At 35.5% G+C, this 24,466-nt stretch overlaps 1 protein-coding gene across 2 annotated transcripts in view; it reads right to left on the bottom strand.

Annotated features, from left to right (window-relative positions):
• Positions 1 to 24,466, bottom strand: part of GABRG2 (gamma-aminobutyric acid type A receptor subunit gamma2) — a 100,366-nt gene that overhangs the window by 56,460 nt on the left and 19,440 nt on the right. For both annotated transcript variants that reach the window (XM_008529361.2, XM_008529360.2), the window contains exons 2-6: positions 14,130 to 14,281; positions 12,540 to 12,607; positions 10,026 to 10,246; positions 5,814 to 5,896; positions 3,019 to 3,156 (exon numbers count right to left, since the gene is read on the bottom strand). In XM_008529361.2, the coding sequence (XP_008527583.1) occupies positions 3,019 to 3,156; positions 5,814 to 5,896; positions 10,026 to 10,246; positions 12,540 to 12,607; positions 14,130 to 14,281 (662 nt within the window). The remainder of the gene's footprint in view (positions 1 to 3,018; positions 3,157 to 5,813; positions 5,897 to 10,025; positions 10,247 to 12,539; positions 12,608 to 14,129; positions 14,282 to 24,466) is intronic.

Genomic DNA, 24,466 nt, shown 5'->3' on the forward strand with positions numbered 1-24,466 from the left:
CTAATGTGAACTTTCCTTTAAAAAATAATTTTGCTGGGGGGCTGGCCCCGTGGCTGAGTGGTTAAGTTCGCGTGCTCCGCTGCAGGCGGCCCAGTGTTTCGTTGGTTCGAATCCTGGCGCAGACATGGCACTGCTCATCAAACCACGCTGAGGCAGCATCCCACATGCCACAACTAGAAGGACCCACAACGAAGAATATATAACTATGTACCGGGGGGGCTTTGGGACGAAAAAGGAAAAAAATAAAATCTTTTAAAAAATAATAATTTTGCTAAAAACAATGAATCAATTTAAAGAAAAAATATTAGGGAAGCAGCAGTACAGTCACCACTTGGCTATGACAAAGCCATGCAAGGCGGGCTTGAATGAATGAAGGTTAAAAATCCATGCAGTCATCTAGGTCAAATTTTAGGCAATATTCTCTCCCAGTTTTGACAGAGGCTTCTCAAAAGGAGGTATATTTACTATAAGTCTAGGAGAAAAACGCATTTTAATGGTTAAGATTCAAAAAGGCTATAAATTTAATCTTTGATAACTTTCCAAGAAAGTTGTTAATATAACTTCCTGATAGATATTAACTAGTTACAGAGCTATGCTTTGAAGATAAGAATGGCCTCAGAAATCAAGCAAAAGATAAGCAGAAACCTCCAATCATTACCAAATCAACTCTCACTCTTGTGAGTGAGGCTGCCTCAGGCTGCCTCTCAGCATTAGGGTAAAGACTGAGTTCAGCCCTTCCTCTTCACAGAGGCAATTAAAATGGTACTGCACACAAAATACAAACCAGTGAGAGTACGGAGTGGACAATGAGAGCAATGTGGAGGCTCACTGCCATGTTAGAAAACACAAAGGAGTTGACGCGACCAGTTAAATGATGCTATTCAATATCAAAGCTAATATCTTATCAATGCAGCTTTACTGTGATTTCCTGAGGAAGATTAATATTAATGGTCTGGTGACACTTTGGTAATTTTTCTTGCCATGCTTTAAGTAAGTAGATCTTTGCATTTCTTCTGGAAGTATGTCTTAATAGGCAGTAAATGCTCTAGATTCTTCTCAGTATGGGACATTAGGGAGACAATGGTCGTAGGCCCTGTGATATATAGCCAACCCCTCTCTCACCACCCTTGGGTTTTCATGCCACCCTGGTCTCAAATAACCAAACAAGATCTGCTAGTCATGAGTTTGTGACTTCTGTTTTAGGGTGCTAGAATGATTATAGAAATATGAATATATTATAGAACTTAATGCCCAATTTCTCATTTGGGAAGCATGCAAAATTGGAGATTATTTTTACACTTGTTCTTCCTTTCACAGATGGAAGATTTCAGTTCTGAGGTAATCCTGAAAGACTATTCTAGTTCTTGATGGTCAGGATTTTTAGTGAAAAAAGGAACAGAAGGCAACTGTTCAAAAATATACTCGGGCATTTTTTTGACCTTCTTACAGATTCTTTTTGCAAAAATAAGATACTTTAGGAGAAGTCCACAAATGCTGAAAACAATATGAGGGCCAGATAGCTCTTTGATTTAGAGGATGGTGTTTATGAAGGTAGGATCTTAAATTTCCATCCTTGTGTACATCCTTAATTTGCTTCTCTCTGTATAGCAGACCGAGGCCTTATTCCAGATTAGTCAACACAAAAATATGCCTTATGAATTCCAGGAAAAAAAATGAGGTATGTGTGAGTCAGTCAACAGAAAGCAGCTCGACTCATGGTAATAGATCTCAAAAGACATGCCTTAATATATGATAAGCTCAGAACACAATGTTGATACTGCTTGAAATTGAAACATTTAAATTCACATAATTTTAGGGGCCGGCCTGGTGGTGCAGTGGTTAAGTTCGCACGTTCCGTTTCTTGGCGGCCTGGGGTTTGCCGGTTCGGATCCCGGGTGTGGGCATGGCACTGCTTGGCACACCATGCTGTGGTAGGCATCCCACATTTAAAGTAGAGGAAGATGGGCATGGATGTTAGCTCAGGGCCAGACTTCTTCAGCAAAAAGAGGAGGACTGGCAGTAGTTAGCTCAGGGCTAATCTTCCTCAAAAACAAAACAAAACAACAACAGCAAAAACTTCACATAATTTTAGAGTAGCTGGAGTATTCTGTCTGGAGTATATAGTTAGCATTGCAGAGGGTTCGTACTGGCCACCCAGGAGACACATTGGATCTGGAAATGTGTTTAACTTGGCCCACCTGAATTTTTAAATCAATTAAATTAATTCCGTTAAAAATCATGAGATTCGATATAAAAATATAGATTTATAGTTTCTCTTGAAAAACCTGAAGTCTTGACCACATTAGGCCTTATATCTAATATTAGTAAGAACTACTATTTGTTGAGTGCTCACTAAGTGCCAGGTATCAGTCTGTGCATTTTTTTCATACACACAGTATGTCTGGGGTGCAAATTTTTTTATCCACATTAGGTATCTGGGGGAGCTAATTCCCTGAGAAATTCAGTAATTCATTTGATGTTCATAGCCAGTAACTGATAGAGTTGAGATTTGAGCCCAGGCCTATCTAATACCAAAGTCCAGTCTTTTTCCACTGATGGAACCAGTTCAAAATATTAAATTATTGAATGGAGAATTAGTCCATAACCACTAAGGTCACTTTTCTGCATTTGTAGAAAGTTTATTCTCCCTCCATGATTACTTTAAATGCTGCTATTTCAATCTACTATGAAACATATTTCCTAAAAGAAACAATACATCTAGACAATAAATATTTTCATCTTATTTTTAATAATTGCTACTCACTTTGCTTAAAAAAATTAAGCAAATAATTTACTAATCCACTTTTAATCCAATTTACTTCAAAGTGATAAAATTCATTTATATTTTTCTATTATGCTAGAATATTAATTATAATTTTCTCTAGAAGTATATTAAAACACTTGATTTAATTTTTTGAATATCATTTGTAGACAGATATTGAAAAGCTTTCTGAATCACATATACCAGCATTTTAACTCTGGAAGTGTCCCTCAAAATTCTTTACAGGTGCATCTTACCAGAAGTTGTCTTCACTACTTCAGTGGTATTTCTCAAGCCGACAAAGGAGAATTGATAAAGCCTCCAAGATCTTGTGTCACCCACTTCAACAGAACTACGCTTCCATTGGTAGACAATTTCTTCACGTGGATAGCCATCTGCCATGAGGTGGGAAAGCATATGTTTAAAATTATTATAAATGAACATATATAGCAACCACTTTCTATGAAGAAGACACTGAGGTAGGTACTGAGAGGGATAAGAGTTATGAGTTAGATGCGGATCCTGGTCTAAAGAGCATCACAGTAGGGGAAATAAATACAATGATATCATATCCTAATGGGAAGTTAAATTAAAAATCATGAAGTCAAAATTATCCTTGAAAATCACTTAGATTGCATAGAAGGTATACTATACAGGGTTTCATATATACTATATGCATATTTTATATTATCTGGAGTAAGATATAAAAAAATGTATTTAATAAATAGTATTTAATAAATAGTACATATTTAATTTAATTTAATAAATAAATTTAATAAATAGTACATATGCAAGGTATCATTTCATGGTGAAGGGGAGTCAACAGGGCAAGATTTTGAGAGACATACACAAGCAGAAAATAATGAGAGAACAGACTCGAATCTTCTCCAGGGCATGCACTTTGAGTAGAAAACGATTGGGAAAAATAACTGCAACTCTTTACGTTATTCTCTCTCTCTCAATGTGTCAGGACTTCATTTTAATATACACAGAAGTCTACAATTAAAATCAGGAAGTAGAAAAAGCCAAGGGGAAAATATGAATGAGCGCTATTTAGATTCTGAAGGGATCAATCGTGTTCAGCCAAGAGAATAAAAAAGCCTTCATGAAAGAGGTATTACACTGATAACATAGCGGTTACAGTAGCATTTCCTAGCCGTGATACCCGGGACAAGTTTATTAATTTTTTTCTAAATTATTTGTTTCCTAATGAAGATGATGATAGGTCTTTTTTCGTGGAATTGATGGTCAATGTATATTTGTGGAACGGATAAACATTATTATTAAGTAAGCGGTAGAATAAACTCTTTCAAGTAAAATAACTGAATAGATAGATAGATAAACAGATTTTTTAAAACTAGAAATCATTTCAACTGTTTGTCTACTAATAATGCTTTGTAAAGATAAGTCTTCATTATGGAGGCTGATTGACTATTTGGAATAAAATTCCTTGTTTTCTCCTTTCCTTTCCTTTAGGTTCTACTCTTTGTTATGTGTTTATTCATTAAGAAGAAAGAGAAAAGAAAAAGGATCCCCAGGTTGCTATGGAGCAGGGCTGGGGGTGTTGGATATGGTGAAAACTGAGGTAAAGAATGATGATATTGGGGATCTTTCTGTGAAGAATGTGTTGGTGACTAAATTTTTTTGATAGCAATAAGTAGTATTAAGTTGTGTTTGGTTTCAGCATACTGTTGTCAATCAGTGACCTGATAGCACAGAAATCCCCAGTTGTTGAATTTTAGCTGACTCAGGAGAGTAGTCCCAGTTGGAAAATTAAAAGAAAAGAAATCTAATCTCCTAAAGCTTGGTGAAGCTTTCACTTAAAAACATTCCATTGTTGGATGAAGTAAAACATATGAAATAAGATTGATAGTGGGAATTTTTCTCGATATCTATGATACACAGTAATATTTTTCCTCTGGTTCCCTCTGGAATTAATTAGTGATAAACAGATGACTGCTTCTCTCATAATTGATTTTTTTTTTAAAAGTATGGTTACTATGATTTAGTTGGCTCTTAGGAGTCTCCCTCACTCCCTGGCTGAGAAATTATCTTTATAAAAATATAAATTTAAATTTCATAATCAGTTTTTCATCTTGCCTAACATACACAATTGACAGATCAAAAATAAGGAGGAGGTGAGCAACTTAACACCGATGCTAAAAACATAGTGAGGCAAACATTTGGGGGAAACTGAAGCTTGTTTTGTTTCAGGCAGGAAACATCTGTGAAGGTTATTAAAGCTTAATCTGTGTTAGAATAATCATAGATCTTTCTATAGTCTATTATCTGATGACAGTAACAATAATAAAAATAATAGATCTTTTTATTCAATCTTATTGTGTGTTACATAACATACCAAGCATTTTACATATATCAACAAGACAATATTGTGGTCCGGCAGGTCTGTAATCTCTATTGGGCACCTGGGAATGTGGACACACTGAAAGATTTAGTAATTTCCTCAAGTTATAGTGATGGAGCTGGGATTTGAACTGAACCCAAATGACACTCAAAATCGGTCTTTTACTCACTGGTGGATAACTAGTTCTTGATGTTACTAAACTCCAGGAGGAGGAGGTAATCTTCTATCTTTAACAGGTATACCAAGATCGGAAACAACGCTGTTGGATCTCTGTGTGTCCTGACATGTCAAGGGAGAAAATAAGCAGCAAATATACTGCTATTCTCTTCCTCTAGGCCCACAGAGGGAGAGGGAGGTATAATCCACCATTGCCCCTTTCCCTTGAGTCCAGGCCTGGCATCATAATCCTTCTCAATGAAGGGCTCCAGGCAACCACTGCCAATTTATTAAAAGTTTACACCCCAATGAAATCTATTTGTAATTCCTGATAAAATAGATCCATTTTTGCAAGAATCACTCTTAATAAGGACAAGCTGGTGTAATGTCGAAAGAAACTCAAACTTTTCAAAGTCAACAACATTGCGTAATGCAATTTTGTATTCTCTATGAGTGTCCCAATTAATTGACAAGGCAATCAGAAAGATGTTGGTGAGACGGGATACAAAATATAGAATGAGTATTACTTACAACTGGAGAACTCCAAGGGGCAGGAGTGTTCATCCATTGGAAAGTTGTGCAATTGTAATTGGCATTCAGCATCAATTGTCAACCTGTATAGAAAGATACGAAACATAAATAGAAAGATTTTAGACATGGTTTTAAAAATATATATTAGCAAAAGTTCTAATGACCATTTCCTTTTGTTCCTTGAGAGTATACCACACATTCTTATTGGTAACATAAATTAATCCTCACTGAAGAAATCCACCAAGTCCAGGAGAAAATTATTTAAGACTTAATGTAGCCCACTCATTTTCACAGACCAAACAATAGTATCTCATTGACCTCAACTCCATTTATTCAAAATTTATGATCACGTGATTTTGTTTTTTGGGTAAATTAATTTTACAGGAGATTGCTCAGTGAATATATTTAACTTACTTAACAGAACAACCTGTTTTAAGAACTGAAGCTCATTTATTGTTTTCATGTAAATGAATGCTGATAATTCTCAGAATTTATCTGCTAATTAAAGCAGAACCCTCTGTTTGCAAGCATTTGTTAGCTGTTAGCTTTAAATTACTATTTGAGTTTAAAAATACCTATGTTTCACAACAAAGTATTTTGCATTCTTATGATGGAACTCTATGAAGCCATTAAATAGGATGTTATGAAGCAGAAGAATATCGAAAGGCAAGCCAGAAGTGTTAAATACATATACACAGACATATTAGCAAAATGTTTGCCAATGAGTCTCAATTAGTTTGCCTCTGGGGTGCTTATTAAACATACAGATTTTCTGGGTCTCAATATGGGCTAGGATTCTAGGAGGGAGAAAATTTAAGTGAATCTCAGATGTGTTGGCCACCTTGGAAAATGTATAAATATATTCTACAATTGTAACGGTGGTGGGTTGATGATTTTTAAAATCTCATATTTGTTAGCTATATTTCTTAAAATGTACAGATATCAGTCTTGAAGTAATAAAAGTGTTATTTTATGAGCATTTATTTATTTTCAAAGATTTTGCAGTTTAGCATAATTTTTAATTGGGGGAAATTTATTACTCTATGGCATAATAGAGCAATTACTGATCTTAAAACCTAACTAATAATCATTGAGTCCTTAGTTGTCTGTGAGGCACTGGGCAAAGTAAGTGTCCTCTTATTTAGTAAGTGTTTTTATGGCTTTACAGTACTGGAAGCTGTCCAAAGTCACAAAGCTAGTGGCACAGTTGAGATTTGAACCCAAGGTTATCTTTCTCCAAAGCTGGAGATTTTAATCATTGCTACTCAATAATTATATGCCCTTTCAAGGAAAAGATGAGTTTTATTCACAAGTGAATTATAATTAAATTTGACATTTTATTACTACAATTTCTCCAAATTAAACTGGAATTTATGAAATTGAAAACACAATAGGTTGCAGATATAAAAATAGATACATACATATATATCTATGCACACACACACCCCTTCCTAACTCATTAAAGATAAGCAACAAGAATAAAATCATCTCTCTATATAGATTAGTAACTCATTCAAACTTTGATTGAATCTCATGAGTGACGTTTTTGAGGTGGGTCCATAATTGAATATTGTAGTGATTCTGCAAATTAATAGAAGTTAAAAAAGGACTATCATGTTATGAGAGTAATAAAGAGACTTGAGATGGTGTGACCAACTTAATATTTCAAAAGCTAGACTGAGCTCTGATTTATTAGACAAATTTTGATTTCCACTAGATTCTAATTTCAGTCATTACCTTATCTCTATCTTAATGAAATCCATGATGAATACAAAATATATGCAATGAATTTCTTTTGTAATTGTGGTCATTTTTCCTAGTAACTGACGAAACTTTGATAAAGGTTTTCAAGCCATTTTAAAGTGCTATACTTTGTATGTTGATTGTCATATAAGGCATAAAGTATATGCTGCAAGGGCATTTAACATGAATCATTCTTGAGCTGGAAGTTCCAGGATACCAAGATCTAGAAGAATCATATTATTCATATTTTTACTTAGAGTATACACAGATAATTTTAATATCTGCTGGGCTTACTATATATCAGTGTATACATTAAGCACCTTACATATCACACCATTTAGTCCTTATAACAACTTTGTAAGATAAGAATCATTATCTCTATTTTATAGAAATTAAATGAAAGGTTAGAGTTTGCTCAGTTGTAGTACTACAAGAGTTTTGGGCAAGAGGTGAGTCATAGGAGTGGTGATGCCTTCTTTCCCAATAATATCCATCAATTCTCCCCCAATTCTTCCTCCTCTCCTTAAATGCCATCCTCAGCTGAAGACAAAAATAGGTGTTGGGGATGGGGAAAGTCAGACTTCAAAGGGAAGGAAGGCAATTCACAGGTAGGTGAAAAGGAGCAAACATTTTGAACACAAACGTTTGGTCACACAGAAATAGGAGAACACAGAGAGGAGGCCCAACAAACACACTTTTTCTAGGTTCCTTTCTGTCTACACCTGGTTCATGTCATGCTAAGGTGATAACTCACTTTCTGAGACAGATGTTTTTATTTGAATCCTTTTAAGCAGTCAAAAGGGAGGTAACAAGAAAAACTTTCTGAGTCTTGTTTCTCAAAAATAATCAGCTTAAAATAAGCCTCATGTTAAAGGAATACATTTTGGGGTGGCAAATTTTATTCCCTTGAGTACAGTCTATAATGTTTGCACAATGACAAAATCACCCAACAATGCTTTTCTCAGAACCTGTCTCCATTGTTAAGTGAGATATGACTGTAAAAACATCAAAATTACTAAACAAATAAAGCTTTGAGATACACCTTCTAGCACAAAGACCCCTGCTACGAGATAGCTGTCCCAAAGTCTTGTATATGGAAATTCTGGAGAGTTGCCTTATTTCGTACAGATAAGAAGATATAGAGCTAAGAACCAACGTCAGATTTGTCTGATTCTTAACTCTATGTACTTATTTATTATGTCGTTTAATAATATACTCTCATCAATAAGAAACTTCAACATAAAAATATTGTGAATGCATGTAAGTATGAAGTACTAAGATAATGACATAAAATAATTTAAGTAGAAAACCTCCCAAATGTTTCTTAATATTTAAGTTCAGAAAATAAAAGATATCGTAGGGGAGGAAGACATTTCCTCTACCCTCTCTGGGTTCTTCTGGCCAGAGAACGAATTAAACTCACATGAGACAGAATAGCAGGAGAAAACTAAACAAAGCTTTATAGCATATATACATGGGAGAGGCTCAGGCAAGCTGAGCAACTCGCCAAAATGGCTGAAGCCCCCACCTTAAATATCATCTTCAGCTAACGACAAAGGAGGATGTTGGGAGTGGGGGGAGTCAGTTACAGGAGGTTATCAGACAAGCACAATAAACAAATGCAGATTTAAGTCCTTGCCTTTGGCATTGATTAACCGTTTCTAGAGATAAGGGCATCCCCCTTCTTCCTGGTACAGAGAGGGAGACAACTTTACAGATGGAGATTTCCCTTACAAATGTAAATGTCTCTTAACAAAAGGGTAAGTAAATTCTACTTTTCAGTTGCTTTCCTGTCTGCAGTGTATTAAAAGCAACCAGCCCCAAATAATCCTCATGCCAAAGAGACATATCTTGGGGTGGCCAATTCCAGGCCCCCACAATACCCTCTTCACATTTTCCCAAAAGATGTTTATTCCAAAAATAGCCAATAAACTAAGTCAAATACCAATGTAGTGGGAAGTGGGTGCTGGGAGATGGAATTCATTCCTGGTATTTGCCATTGTGCAGCTAAAAGTGAAGCATGTAGGGGAGACTTCAACATCAAAACTTTTTCTTTAGCAATGGTTTCCTTGGAAATGGAGACATTTCCAGGCATAAGAACTGGTGGCCCCAAGGATGACTGACTGTGTTTTAGTTCCCATATTTTAAAGTAGCAGTACACACATATAAAAGCCAAGATTGGAGCAAAGAGTAGGAGATCTTACAAAGGTAAAGAAAGTTTCATGTCCCTGTGAGAAAATACAGTTTTCACATGAGTCGTCGAAAATAAATTCTGCCTATGGCTAGTCCTTTGAAAACCTCATTGATAACAGCAGGAAAAACTAATTTTGTGTGTTACATACTATCTTGATCAAACATGTCAACCCTGATGTAGGCTTGAAATTTCATTCATTCTTTTTGTTTTAAGAGAGTGTGGCTGATCTTTGTTTTATTCCCAGCAATTACTCCTTTCCTTTTTCAAAAGAATACCTTAAAGTGTAGAGCACTCGACCGTCATTCCAAATTCTCAGCATCCTATTGGGGGTGGTTATCCAGTGTGCATCAGCCTTTTTGGAGTTTCTGAAGAAAGTGTCTGGAATCCAGATCTTCCCCACCATATTGCTATTCAATCGGAGGACTTTAATGGTGCTGTTAAATTTCAGACGTCTGTCATACCATGTTTGGGCAAAAAATATATCAATTGTATATTCCTGTTTTAAAGAAAAAGATGAAATACAGCATTTTTTAACACAGTAGGATTGTACTGTAGAGCATTTGTTCTTTATACTTTCTTATCATTTTTGTTCTCATTGTTAATTTGAAGCAAGCTACTTTGGCTTTGACTAGTCCAAAAGAAAGCAAAAGCTTTTCTAAGGAGACTCATCCATCTTTTGTAGACAAGTTGATATTTTTATGAAAAAACAGATCTGTCTAAATGAATTCCAGCAAAAGATCATAGCCCTAATATAATCGTTTGCATTTGGTATTTATAGAACAGTTTCTCATGGTATTTTGGGCCAGCTATGCTTTGTTGTGGGTGCTGACTTGTGTATTTTAGGATGTTTAGTAGCATTCTTAGCCTCCACCCACTAGATGCCATTACCACTAACACCCACCCTCATCCTGACCCCAAATTATGACATCTAAAAGTATCTCCAGGCATTGCCAAATGTCTCTTGAGGACAACAATCACTCAGGTTCAGAACCACTGCTATAGAGTGAAAGAAAGTCCATAATACTCAAAACAGTCTTAGACTGGAGCTCTGGAGGCTTAGTTCCCTAATAATAAATAGGGATCCTAAAGAACCTATCTTGTTAGTTAGTGTGAGGATAAAAAAGGAAAAAGGAGAATACATATAAAGCGCTTTGCACTGTGTCTGGCAGACAGCAAACATTCAATGTAAGGTAACTTTTAAAAAATTTTTTACTATTACGCTTCTTGTTCTTTTCTCTAAATAAGAGGAATCCTTACTACTGTACTAATCTCTATCACAAAGCATATTCACAAAGATCTATGATGGCAAATGACTCTGTAATGATTACCCTCAAGTATAATCACTAAAGTGGCAAGTGATTGACTTTAATCAAAGAGAAGTAAGTGTGATGTGAATTCAGACCATTAGGCCTGGAGTCAGAACACCTGAGTTCTAATTTGACTATCATATTTAGTTATTATTTAGCATTATTTTATAATGAATTTAATCATGTCTATAAATGAGAAAATTAGAGGAAAAAAACAGCAGTTTTAGAATATGAGAGTTGAAGGATGGGAGTCATCTATTATTTCTAGTCCAATCCCCTCAACCTACATCATTTTATGATGAAGAAAACGAAAAAACAGGGAGACTATTTATTTGCCTAAGAACACACAGTCTGTCAGGATCAGATCAGAATCCTCTTCCTTTCCCTTGTTGGCGTTGTTCTGTGTTATCTCCTTGTACCTCTGGCTGCCACCTCTCATTCTAATTGACTGCATTTCCACTGGGGTAAGCCAGGCCCCTTTGTTTACTATTTAGTTCCATATTTGTCGTCTACAAGTAATGAGAAGGGAACCTGTTCTCTGAAATTCTGTGTCTACTAATTAGTGATGTGTCAGTAGATAGGGTAATTAAATAATTTCTGATCTACATTTTGGCCAAAAAAAAAAAAAGAAAACCTACAAAAATAAAAGCTTTAATAGTCTTTAAACCAGTGTTTCATAAACTGTAATCCTGGCACAGTAGTTCTGGGGACTAGTATTCCTGAAATTAAAAGTTCTAAGTTTAAATAAACTATATATGTAGTTTCTTCTTCTTAGATATTTACATTATAATGCTAAATATTCTGAGCATTTTAGTTGTAAAGAAGAAACAGTTGGTATTTGTTTAAAAGTTAAGTAAACTGACTTGCCTGGAGTAGGCAGGTGGTGGTATACTTTTTTATCACCTCAATTGAGAGTAATTAAAGTTTCTCATCTCTCTCTCTCTCTGACTCAACAGAGTGTCCTTATTGTTAGCATGGTAAACTATTTTAAACTTATAGTCTCACTAATGGTATGTTATGTTATGTTACAGTATGTTCTACTCTACTCTATTATAGACTTGAATCTAGTTTCTTGTTTCAGATTTGGAGAGAAAGTGTTATACAAGAACTAAGTGACCATTATTTACATCTACCGCACAATCTCCTCTGAGAAACAATTCTGATTTGAAGCAAACTATACCTTCTTCATACCATCAATATTCTAAAAAGTAGTGGAACACTATATTTTATTTCATAGTAAGCAATGATTATTGAATTATAAGAATGTAGCATTTTTACACAAATTAATTTTATACAAATTAACTTTACACAAATTAATTCTCATAACAAATCATAAAAAGTAATATTAGAACAGAGAAAAAAAGGATCTGAAAGATTATCTCTTCCTTCCAATTTTTTTTGTTGGCACATTCCTTGCTATTTCCCTGATACCACATTCCCTCTCTAATGTGTCAATAAATACACAAACTATTAGAAACTTACCATATTGATAGCGTTCACTGGACCAATGCTATTCACATACATGTCTGTGTGAATTAATGTTGGTTTCACTGTAAAGAGAACCATAGAGATATGTGCAAATGGAGAAGAACAATATTTTAACATTTTGGTCTTTGTTATTCCAGAAATAGACTTATTTTGCTACATGAGGAGTGATTTATTCCAATTAATTTGGTGCCAGTGACTAATTCACTACATTTAAATAGCTATTTGTTTTCAAAGAAATATGTCCTTTCGGGGGAGGTAAATGCAATAACTAAGCATAGTAGAGTTTTGAAATTGACTATCCTTTAAGACTACATAAAAATGAACAAATAAGAAAACAGTGCTCAGATTTTCTTCATCCTTCTCTCAGACATCCTGAATTTTACCATTTTTCCTTCAAGCTCTGGAATCTATTTGGGCATTGTAACCTGATTTGACCCATATAGAAAAAATAACTACTTAGTGACCTAGAAAAAATATGCATTAGAATCATGAAGTAGACATAAAGAGCAACAAGTATTATGAATTGATTTTGAAATATTGCACCCTGTTGATCCCTTTTATGACCACTTTATCCTCATAAACCTCTAGCCAACACAAAATCTATCTTCCTCAATGACTTAATGAATTCTGTGACTCATCAAATAATATGAGAAGACCATATGGAAACCCAACGCACACCTATTTGTCAAAGAGGACTGATGTTAAAAATCATGTAGTATTACATCCATGATGAAATGCATGTGCTCCATTTTCATTTAAAATTTAATGAACAAGGATTCATAATATCATTCTGGGCTTCAACTCAACAGTACATTTGTTTCATCTTTATTCACTTTCCTTGAAAGTGCCATGCCGTAATTCTCTGTGGTAGATTGAACTCATCACTAGTCCCTGCATCTACACCCTTGCCTTTACCTCATTAAGACTACTTCTCTGTCTCTGAACTTAAGGCTTGGCCATCTGACTTGCTTTCACTGATAATATAGGGACAAAATTGAGTGTGCCAGTTCTAATCCCAAGCATTAAGCCTCTTCAGCTTCTACTTTCTCTCTTGCTCTTTGTCGTTGTCGTGAGATACTCCTAGCTAGTCCGCTGATCCCAGGAGTAGAATGAGAGTACGGCTTTTCTAAATGAGCAGCCCCAATCTGGTTTAGCTTAGATTAGACTGTCCCCAGCAAAATGCTAAATAAATGCTCATTATCATATGCCACTGAGATATTGCAGTTATTTGTTACACAGTAACAGGTAACCAATATATCATTTCTTTAGCATTACTTACTTGTTTGTTTTTGATGTTACTTCATAAAGAAGTTGTCACTTTTCTTTGTTTGGGGGATCTAGGAAAATTTGAATTTCCAGCTCTCAAGCCTTACTTGGAAATCATCTTTCTTCATCATGAGCTTATCAATGCCCCTCCCACTCCCAGGCCTGAATGTTATTTATACTCTCTTTATCTATTTTTACAACACATAATGGAAGTATTATTTAAATCTTTCTGGTTATTGAAATATACTGATGTTTTCATCTAATGTGGTAGGTATGTTTGTTTCTATCTACATCAAACCACAGAAGACTTTAACATACCTCCTATATCAGGCCGAAGTTTATTGTCATATCCTTCCAGAAGGTTGTTTAAGATGACAGTGACATCACCCTCAGGAACTTTTGGAGTCAAGACCCACGTTTTGTTAGAAGCATAATCTTCATAGTCATCATCAGATTTTTGGCTCGTGAGGCTACAGAAACAAAAATATTGGTCAAGATACACATAGACGGCATCCAAGTTGACTTTTACTCACAGAGCACTGGTGGAACAGGTGAAATGAAACAAGATGACGGGAATGGGTTACAATGGAGTACAGTGAAAATTCTCACCTGAGGGTTAGTCTAGCTAACTACATTGCACAGATGTAGATGAAAATTTATTAGAGTGTACTTTCCAGTTTTCCAGAATACTCTGTCTTCTTATCTATAAGTACACCACGTTTTACCTGCTATTTTTGCCTTTCCATAGTAGATGTTCTTCCTGTCCACCTGCCCAACCTCATGAAGGAGGTATAAAAAAAATTATTTTTGTGAAAGCAATGCTTAAATGATCATAATGTAGTCTAAGAATGCAGGCATAATGTCTACTTCTTCCTCCTTTGAGAAGTTAACTTGCTCCAACCTATTAATGAAAGTAAGAGACTGATAATTAGATTCACTCCCACAACCCGCCAGACAAGCCTCTCCCCCCTCAATTGAACTGCTAAGGAGAGCTCAGTCTGGCTGCCTCTTCTTCCCCCAGGGTGTGTGTGTGTGTATTTTTTCCCCCTCACTTGCACTGAAAGCAAGGGCGGTTCATTTATCTTTGATTGTTAAGAACCTGTTACTATGAAGAAAAATGGACTTATAGACTTTAAACCACTCTTTGTTACAACAAAATTTCTTAAGCTGGAAACTAACTCTACTGGTTAGTGTACTGCCGTCGTAGAAGTGAAATTACCTGATTTGAATAGTCAAAAAGCACATCACATATCATGTGATTCAGTTTTCTAAGCTCAAACCTGTCAGAAAAACCCCACAATCAGGCTGGAGGCTAAGGCTGACTTTGGAAGGATATTGGAATTCCTATAGGTTGCCTCTCCCCCACTCCAGGTTCCAGCCTCTTCTGACCCCCCCCCCACACAAGATGATTATATTTTCCACATCTAGGGGCAATGCAAAACCTTGCAAAAGCTGCCATTTTCATTTTTATCAACATTCAGTGAATACTGGTTACTTCTGTGGTTTATGGTGAAATTAAAAAATATAAAATTTCCCATCCATCCCCATCCTCACCTTCAATTTGTTTTCCAAAATATATGGTATAGAATGGATTTTGTCAGAAATCAAATCACTGCCACATTACCCTGAATAAATATATATGTATATATAATAACCTATATTTATCATCTTTCTTCAAGCATACTCATTCACCAAGATATACATATATGAAATATATGTATACGTGTATATGTGAGTATGTATAGATAAATAGGTAGATAGACAGATAAATGATTAAATATGGTAGAAGAAAGCTGATTACATGATGAATCTGGTTTGAGAATGAGGATGGGCAACTTAGTAAGTGGAGTAATCTCCTCTTTTTCATTCCTTTAAAGCTTTATGAACAGGAAACATTATAAAAATTGAGCCACACATCTGCATAAAACCGGGCACAGCCAATCTTACATCTTGCACATCAGTTAGCACAGAAACTTTAAACAAAATTTGAATTTCATAGAGCATCCATAGACAGTAGGATGGGCTGGACAAAGCTTCAATCAGCTCTCAGAGAAAAAGGCCTCAGAGCAGGCAGAGACCAATTCTCTGCTAAGAAAATCTCTCTTGGGCCTCAATTTGTCATTTCTCTAGAGCGCTGCTGAACTCTGCCTAATCGGGTTCTAATCCTGTGACCCAAATCTTGCTAATTTAAGAAGAAAAAAAAAACACTCCCTGACAAAGAAATTTCCAAATCTCTCCAATAACTGATTGAGAAAAAAATGTGATTGGCCCTTTGGATGTCATTGTAATGAAATTTTACTCCATTTAATTTGTTAATTCAAAAACGCCTTTTCAAAAAATTCTCCCCCTCTTCCCCTCCTGCCCTCCATGTGTGTCTCTCTCTTAGACAAATGCTCCCTATTAAAGTTTCTTCAAGCAAAGGGGATACATATTAAATCATTTGGCTTGCTTGTTTCTAACCCCTCCTCATACAACAAAGAAATGACCCAAGCATCATGATGCTACATTACTGTTAGTACTGTTATCTGGCAGACAAGGAGGGAAAATACACTAGTGAAAAGATAAGGGATACTTGCTTAAAAGGAATACTATTTTCCAGAATTGCACCAATAATTCTCTTAGAGTTATCATCTATTGGATGCCAAAACAATAATCAAATAGATCATGTCACATGAAAGTGTCAGTGACAGATTCTGCCATACTTCTGATGCCAACTTGGCCATAGAGAGATCAGAGTAGAAAAATTAAAAGCATGCACTTGGGAGTTAGAAAGAACCAGATCTGCTTTCTTGATCCATGCCTTGCCTCTGTCACTTACTATTTTATGACCTTGGACAAGTTATTTAACCTGGCTAAACGTCACAATGTTCTCATCTTTAAAGTAGAGTTAATGCTAGTATTCATGTCATATTTTTGTGCAAGGTTAAGATAATACTTAGCACAGTGCCTGACACATAGCCCCCAAAACAGGTCCATTATAACTATTGCCATAAAGCGACCGCTGATAGATTTATAACAACGGCTCCAACCACGTAACTAAAATCTGAATCCACAGATGTTTCTTCCAGGCTTTTATCTATTATGGGCTGAGAAGAACTAAAAACAGATGTTTTCCAGGAAGGAAAATAATGACCCCCTACATTATAAATAAATGAAGTTTTTATTCTTTAGAGTTTCCCAGCTGTGGCCTAAATTAATAGTATTCCTTCTAATGCATAATCTGGGATTGTTTCCAGATTTGTCTTAAAAAAATAAAAAAGAACCTCTCTCATTCAGTGTTGGCTGCTTCTTTCTCTAGGATTCTTTGGAGTCAAGACCTCCTTGTTTATAGGTGGCTCTCTTGGGATACTGAAGTCTGATAAGGCGTTCTGTGGAACTGTGAACTCCCTGAGAATGCCTGGGCAGAAACAGGTTGACAATGACTCAAGAAAACTAGCTTAACAGTTGAGTGGGCTGAGAGTAGACATGAAGTTGGACTTCTAGCTAAAGGCACCTATCTGAACACAACAGACTTTGGAAGCAATTACCACTTCTTGCGCCCTTTAGGTTAAAAAATAATGTTATAAAGGGAAAAACTGAAATTGAAATTACCCTTAAATGAATTTACCATAATGAAAAACATTTTTTGTAGTCTGAGTGATAATTTCTGAAAGACACTGCCAGAAATGGTTGTAAAGTTTTCATTTTTGAAGGTTTCAAAAAATTGTTAGAAAGTCGTCTGACTGAGAGAGCTGGACCAGCAGCATGAGCATCGCCTGGGAAATTGCCAAAAATGCAAAGCCCTGGGCCCCACCTGGATCCTGAATCAGAGTCTTTATTTTAACAAGATCTTCAAGTGATTCATGCACATATTAAATTTTAAGGATCTCAGAAGCCAGCGGTGCTTACTCTTGGGGTGGGTGGGCGGTATGTGTGTTGAGTGGACTCTTTAAAAAACACAGATTCCCAGTTTCCTACTTCATATCTTCTGACTTTGAATCTCCAGGTTGTAAATTAGATTATTAATTTTTATTTTCACCTTTACAGTTTTACACATGGTTTGAATTTATGCAGGATTACAAACTTGTAATGAGTTCATGTTATAATCAGAAAGAAATATGAGTTTTACTTAGGAAAAAAGTGGCTTTTAAAAACAAAACAAACACTAGATAGGCATTGTTCAATGAAAGGTTGCTCTCAATTATGTAGAAGATCCTAAATATTTGAATTTGCGTACATATTCTAGATATTTCTCATTGTGAAGATTAATCATGCAGTTCAAAGAATTTTAAATTTTAATTCAGGTATCTCAGATTTCCACAGATTCAATAAAGCTCTGAGTTTTGTGGGGGGAAAAAGTCGAGTCATTGTGTTCTCCTAGGGCAACATAACAGCAAGCATTTTGATGACATATAAAAACATTTCTTTTCGTTCAAGTATCTTCAAATACCTTGGTATTTGCCATCATAAAGAAAGAATATATATTTTTCTTTCTCTGACACAGATAGGCAAGCAGTTAAATAAAAAAAATTATTTATATACTTGAAATATTTTTAAATTATTAGTACTTCATTCCTTCGTACCATTAGTTTCACTAATATTTTGTCGGTACAAGTTTTCGTTTACTTTTATTTTATAGGTACAATGAGTCAAATACAGAGTAATTTATGTGTCAAAATACATCTCCCAAGACATATATATCATCAAAATGAGACCTTTGGAGTCTTTCTATTAAAACTTCCTGTGCATTTGATTTTCTGCTCTATTAATATTATCTGTCTCATGAATCTGCACTGTTTACATAACATAAATCTCTATTCCTTCCTTTTACTGCACTCACAGGGATCCCCTGGTACCCCAAATTCTCATCAGGCTACAGAGTCTAGTGGGAATATCACACTCTAGAAGCATCAATAGCAGAAGAATGTGTTGTTCCTTATATCACCATGTTATCCGAGACTGTTGAGTTCCAGGAACCTGGCCAAATTCCAGTACCTTTTATAGCGTCCTTTCTGCCTACAGTCTTTTCTTCTGTCCACCTCCAAACCCAGTATTTGACATAGCTTATTCCTTCTTACCTTTCAATTTTCAACACAAACAGCACGTTCTCGCAGAGGCCATCCCTGACTGTTTTATCTACCTTTGTCACCCACTCCACCCTTTATGTCTTATAACCAGTCCCTTGCTTGTTTGAGAGCTTTTGTCACAATGCATATTTATTGATTTTCTCATTGTCTCTTTCCATTACTAGACTGTAAATCCATGAGTGCATGGTTAGTTTAAGACTTGTGGAAAGAATCAATACTTTTGTTAACTAGTTTTCCTAAGATAAATAATAATACCAAGAGTAGCTACTGTTAAATATTCACTATGTGCTGGGAATAACTTTAAAGACTTCACATACGTTCTCCCACTTAATCCTTAAAACAGTGATATTCCTATAATTATTCCCATTTTACAGATTAAGAAAAACAATGACATTTACCAATAGTCATTTCAGTTTACCAAAACCAAATGTTTAACCATTATGTTGCAAGGCTTTGAAAAAGGAATTGGGGCCAAAGAATCTGCTACTGTACATTCCTCCAAAAATAAGATCATCCAAAATAAATGGTTGCTCAAGCTCATTTTCCCTTAGGAAAATAAATTAGTTTATGCCCGAGCTCAATAAAAGTATGGCACCTTCAGCACGAAGTTAATAACATTCAAATTTCATAAACTTGCCATTGCAAATACCAGTGATTTGATCTCACCACCCTGAGGAGTAAAAGCAGAGCTTGCAATTTAACTTAATGGAGATGATAAGCTGCTTCACTTAAACTCTTTTTTGGCTTGGAAAGCAACGCACATTGCAGGAACAAAGCATACGTATAAGCTAATTCATTTCAAAGGATGTCCTCCAGCCACTGCAAAAGCAGGAAGAGAGGACTCCACTTTGTACTGTCCAGGAGGACTAGGAGCCCTTGAGGGACACTGTGATGGTGTTCAGTGAGCAGGAGCACTGGCGCACCAGTTGCTCTCTCATATAGGGCCTTCAGTGGCCTGTGGAATTCTATACCTCCCGGTAAGGACATGTAAGAGAACTGGCAGAATCTGTTGGGAAAGTTGCTCAACGCACAGGTCTGTACACATGAATGTATAGATGCAAAGAGGGTAGAGTTAAGGTAGGGAAGTAAATCCCTAAGTGTCAGTACTAACAGTGAATTGTCCTACTTATAATGACTTCCTTGGCTCATACCTAGTTCAATTTTTCGATATTAGGCTAACAGCTGTCAGTAAGTGTAGTTATTTTACTGAGTCAATTATCAGATGTATATATCTCAATGTTTAAAATGCAAACTGTTTATTTTATTAGCAATCACCAATGAGCTCTATCGAATAAATGGCTGTGGGATTTCATTAGCTAAGATGAATTTTATTGCAGGTATCAGAACATTCAGACTAAATTGGGAGGCACTGGCATATATAATTTTAAAGCCTGATGTAGGATGAGCTTCCTGGTGCTTTGAATCAACTTCTCAACTCTGTATTAAAAAACTTAGTTTCTTACTATCTCTCCCTCTACTCCCATGAAGTCAGCTTCAACCGATAGATGGCTCGACTATATGGTCACAATATTGGGATATTTAGGAAGACAAGGAAGGAAAATGTGGAGAAGGCAATCACTACAGTCACTGGGGCAGAAGATGCAAACAGGGAAAAACTATCAATGTCAGGGCATGTACTAGGAATATCACTGACGTCCATCTTCTCTGGGTTAGTACTCTAACTGTTGTGTTGTTTTTGTTGTGTGTTTGTTTTAACCTTTCTTAAATAAAAGTGGGAGAATATGGAGCAGCTATGACTCATACACTGTGGGCAAGTACGCATTTTGGCATTATCTCCTAATGATGATCACCCGGGTATCCTATAGCCCAGAAAGTCTGTCCTTAGATTTATTCTAAAAGAAACATATGCACATGTCTACTCAAAGACACGTACAAGAACATTCACAGTTGCATTACTGGTAATAGAAATGAATAGAACCCAAACCAACAGTAGAATGGATAAATAAAATATGGTATATTCACATACTGAAATATTATACAATAATCTAAATTAGTGAGCTAATGCTACATACAGCAAAATGAATTTGAAAAACAAAAATTTGAGCAAAAGATGCTATACGTACACCCATATACGGTATGTTTATGTTTATATAAAATTTAATAGGCAAAATTCAACTATAGAGCTCAAAGTTAGAACAATGGTTACTTTGGGGAAAGAAAAAGGGGATAGAAATCGCGAGAGATATGAGGACATTTTCTGGGATGTTGGCAATATTTAATTCCGTACGTGGTTGGTGGTTACATCGATTTTGGGCTAATTCATTGAGCCTTATTTGTGTCTTATGCAATTTTTATACATTTTACTTCACAACAGCAACAAAAAAATTGAAAAATTAAATTTAGGTATAAGAGTTAAAAGCAGAACATTAGGTCCCTGAGGGCAAGAAACGTTTCTCTCTTCCAAAGTGTCGTTTTCTAAAACTTTGCAAGTGCCTGACAACTGACAGACACCCAATGAATACTTGTCAAAATATTTAATGAATCCATGAGAATATGGGTTATTTTTAAAGGTTCAATGTTTGTGAAAATTAACTTGGTAAAATTCATTCTCTTCACAGATGTGTGTATGTAACAGTTGCAGTTAATATTAAAATGAGCTGCCTAAATAACATGCCACCGCATGATTGCCGTCACTCTCGTCTTTAAATGCTATTGACTCCTTGCATGTGAAAACTCAAGTAACAGACACTGAAAATATTTTTTTTTAGGTTGAAAATGAAATGAGGCCAAGGTTAACCCAAGAAAACAATTTCAAAGTCATCTCAATTGTCTATGGCTGTCGGATAGAATAGAAATAAAAGTGTTGATGCTAAATTGTAGTAAGAAAGAAATGTCAGTGAATACAGGAATTCTTAAGTTGTAAATAATAATTATAAGGAGTACTAAACTGGCACTTTCCTAATTTATCCCTTTATTTATAAAGCACTTTTATGTGACTTTTGACAAATTGATATAAATAGTATTCTCAATTTCCTGTGTGTGTACACTTTGCTACAGAATAGAAGCTATGGCTTCAAACCCTGAATGGTGTTGGGGAAACTGAAGCAGCTGATCTTGCACACTATACATTAATGTGGAATATTTAAAAAGCAGTAACCTGTAAGTATGCTGGGCTCATGCAGCAAATTGTTTTCTACGAGGTGGCTGAACTTGGACACTCTACTTGTATTGCCATTGGACTGTGACAACAAGGTGACAAATTAGGCCAATACAACTTTTGGGGCTGCTCTCCCTCACTCCAGAAACACACACAGAGCTTGTATTTCTTGTTATGTTCTGACTATGGAAATTCAAGAACAATTTTAACTACAGAAGGCATGCAAACCATAAAGCTAATTTCAAAGAAGGATTTAATTATTTACTGTCAAGAAATATTCCAAAAAGGAAATACTTCATATTTCTTCATTTATCTGATGACTGTAGTTCACTAAGACTGCACAATGTCCAGCATATACTGAATGTTCACTACAGGATACAGACCAGTCATTCTTACCTAGCTGCAGGTTAAAATTCCCTAGAGGGCTTTAAAAGAAAAATACCAGGGTTGAAGGCCTACCTCTTAGCATATTGATTTAATTGGCCCAGGATGGGACCAAAACTCTGGTATTCAGCTAATTCTAAGGTGCAACCAGAACTAAGAGCTCCTGCAAGAGAGCATGACAGAGCCACTTGGACTTTCTTTTCTTAGAGCAAATGTCACTTTGTTAACTGCTCTCAAACAAATCGAATATCTCTTACTAGTGTTTCAAAGTATACTGGAAATTCAAAATAACATCATCTGCAATATTTATGTCCTGTTAAGATCACCCCATATCAGTGTTTCCCAAAGCTAGGACACCTGCCCCTGGTATGTAGCATAGCATTAAAAGACACAGACAAAATTTTCTGTTTTTAATTTTCTTTCAGCACATCTAATTATAGTAAGGACAAAGTCTCAGTTAATTTGTAATTTGTCTTTAATCATGTTTTCCAATTTGCTAATCTACTTTCTAAGGAGAGCAACATCCAGCTTAGCACTTCTGGTAGACGATAACCTGTAATTAATGTGCAATAACATTTTTGTGGTTTCATTGTATTTATTTTGCAGTCGTTTTCTGTTATGAAAAGTGAAACTGATTTTCCAGGTTTTATTGCCTTTTTTAAGTTTATTAAATAAAATAATTATATTAAAAAGAACTGCTTCTATGAAAAACATTAAGTAAATAAATGACCAGGTGTCACTTAGATGTGGCAAAAACCTTGAAGGTGGCCAATTTGGGAAACAATGCCTTACAGATTTAGATTTCTTGATCCTTCAGTTAATTAGCACATATTTGAGACTTTGGTGCAAGGCACAGTTGCAGACAGAAAGAAGTACAATGCTGATATCAAAACACCTCTCATCTATTTTAGGAGACAAATAAATACCTGAACAGCTAGAAAAAGGCAACACTTAACAATGCAAGGCAATAATAAAAACATTGCCACATAGCAGAACATGACTAATCTCTGTCTGCCAGCACCTCCAACTTGATGTCAAGGTTATTTCTATCAATCTGCCTCCGCATTCACTTCCACATCTCAATTTCTGTGGTAAGAAGAATATATTTCTCTAGAACATAAAACACTTTGACGAACTGGTACAACTTATGGTCCCTCTTCTAACAAAATAGGTCATACATATAAACATGCAAAATTGTTTACATGCTTGTAAGGAGGCCACACAGGATAAGAAGGTAGGAGATAGGAGAGGAGAAACTCTGTGTACTTTCTCATGGTCCATGAACCAAAGGTTAAACTGTCCCAGATTTAGAGCAGTTTAAAGGTCACTGAGAGCCAGTGTATGAAAATGAAGGCTGATTCTATTGCTGCAATAGCTACACGTATTCAGATGTATATTCAAATATGTTCAAAATGTATTGAAAATTCATATTCCTGTAGTCTGTTCTGTTCTGTGATAGCAGGAAATGAAATATTCCAATTTTGTTTTAATATTCAGACATTTGGAAACATGGAGCTAATTTGTCCAGGTGGCTGATCGAATTTTCACTTTCATGAGGAGCTTTATCAACATGTATACATACATCTGAGTGACCGCAATTCTGGGAAATTTTTTTCACTTCTTTTTTTTCTTTTCTAAAATTGTACTATTGTCTTTAAGTTCAAGTCATACAAATTCCAAATCTGTCCCCTGTGGTCGTGGCCACTTCTAGAAGACTACTCTTAAGTTTTCATTATTTGTTCTTCCTGGATAAAACAAATTCTCAAAATCAAGGTTTTGTTGATCACTTTAAAAAGTGATTCAAGTCTTATCTTTCAGTTTTGTTGCTAGCATTTTTCTTCCTCTTCATTCCCCCCACCCCCATTATATGAGTAGTCCGTTTTCCTCTCTATATAATGTAAATTTACATAACTAGGAATTATGAATATTCCAGGTCACAGAAATTGTATGTTCATTCACAAGCACCTCCCATGAGCTAAACACTATTTTCAGTACTTTTTTGCCTAGGAAAATATAATAGATATTAACAAAAATACTTCTATACTGAGAATAAGCACACATAAGTGCTCTATCCATGTATTTTAGGA

The sequence above is a fragment of the Equus przewalskii genome, chromosome 13 (assembly GCF_037783145.1).
Source record: "Equus przewalskii isolate Varuska chromosome 13, EquPr2, whole genome shotgun sequence".
Lineage (NCBI taxonomy): Eukaryota > Metazoa > Chordata > Mammalia > Perissodactyla > Equidae > Equus > Equus przewalskii.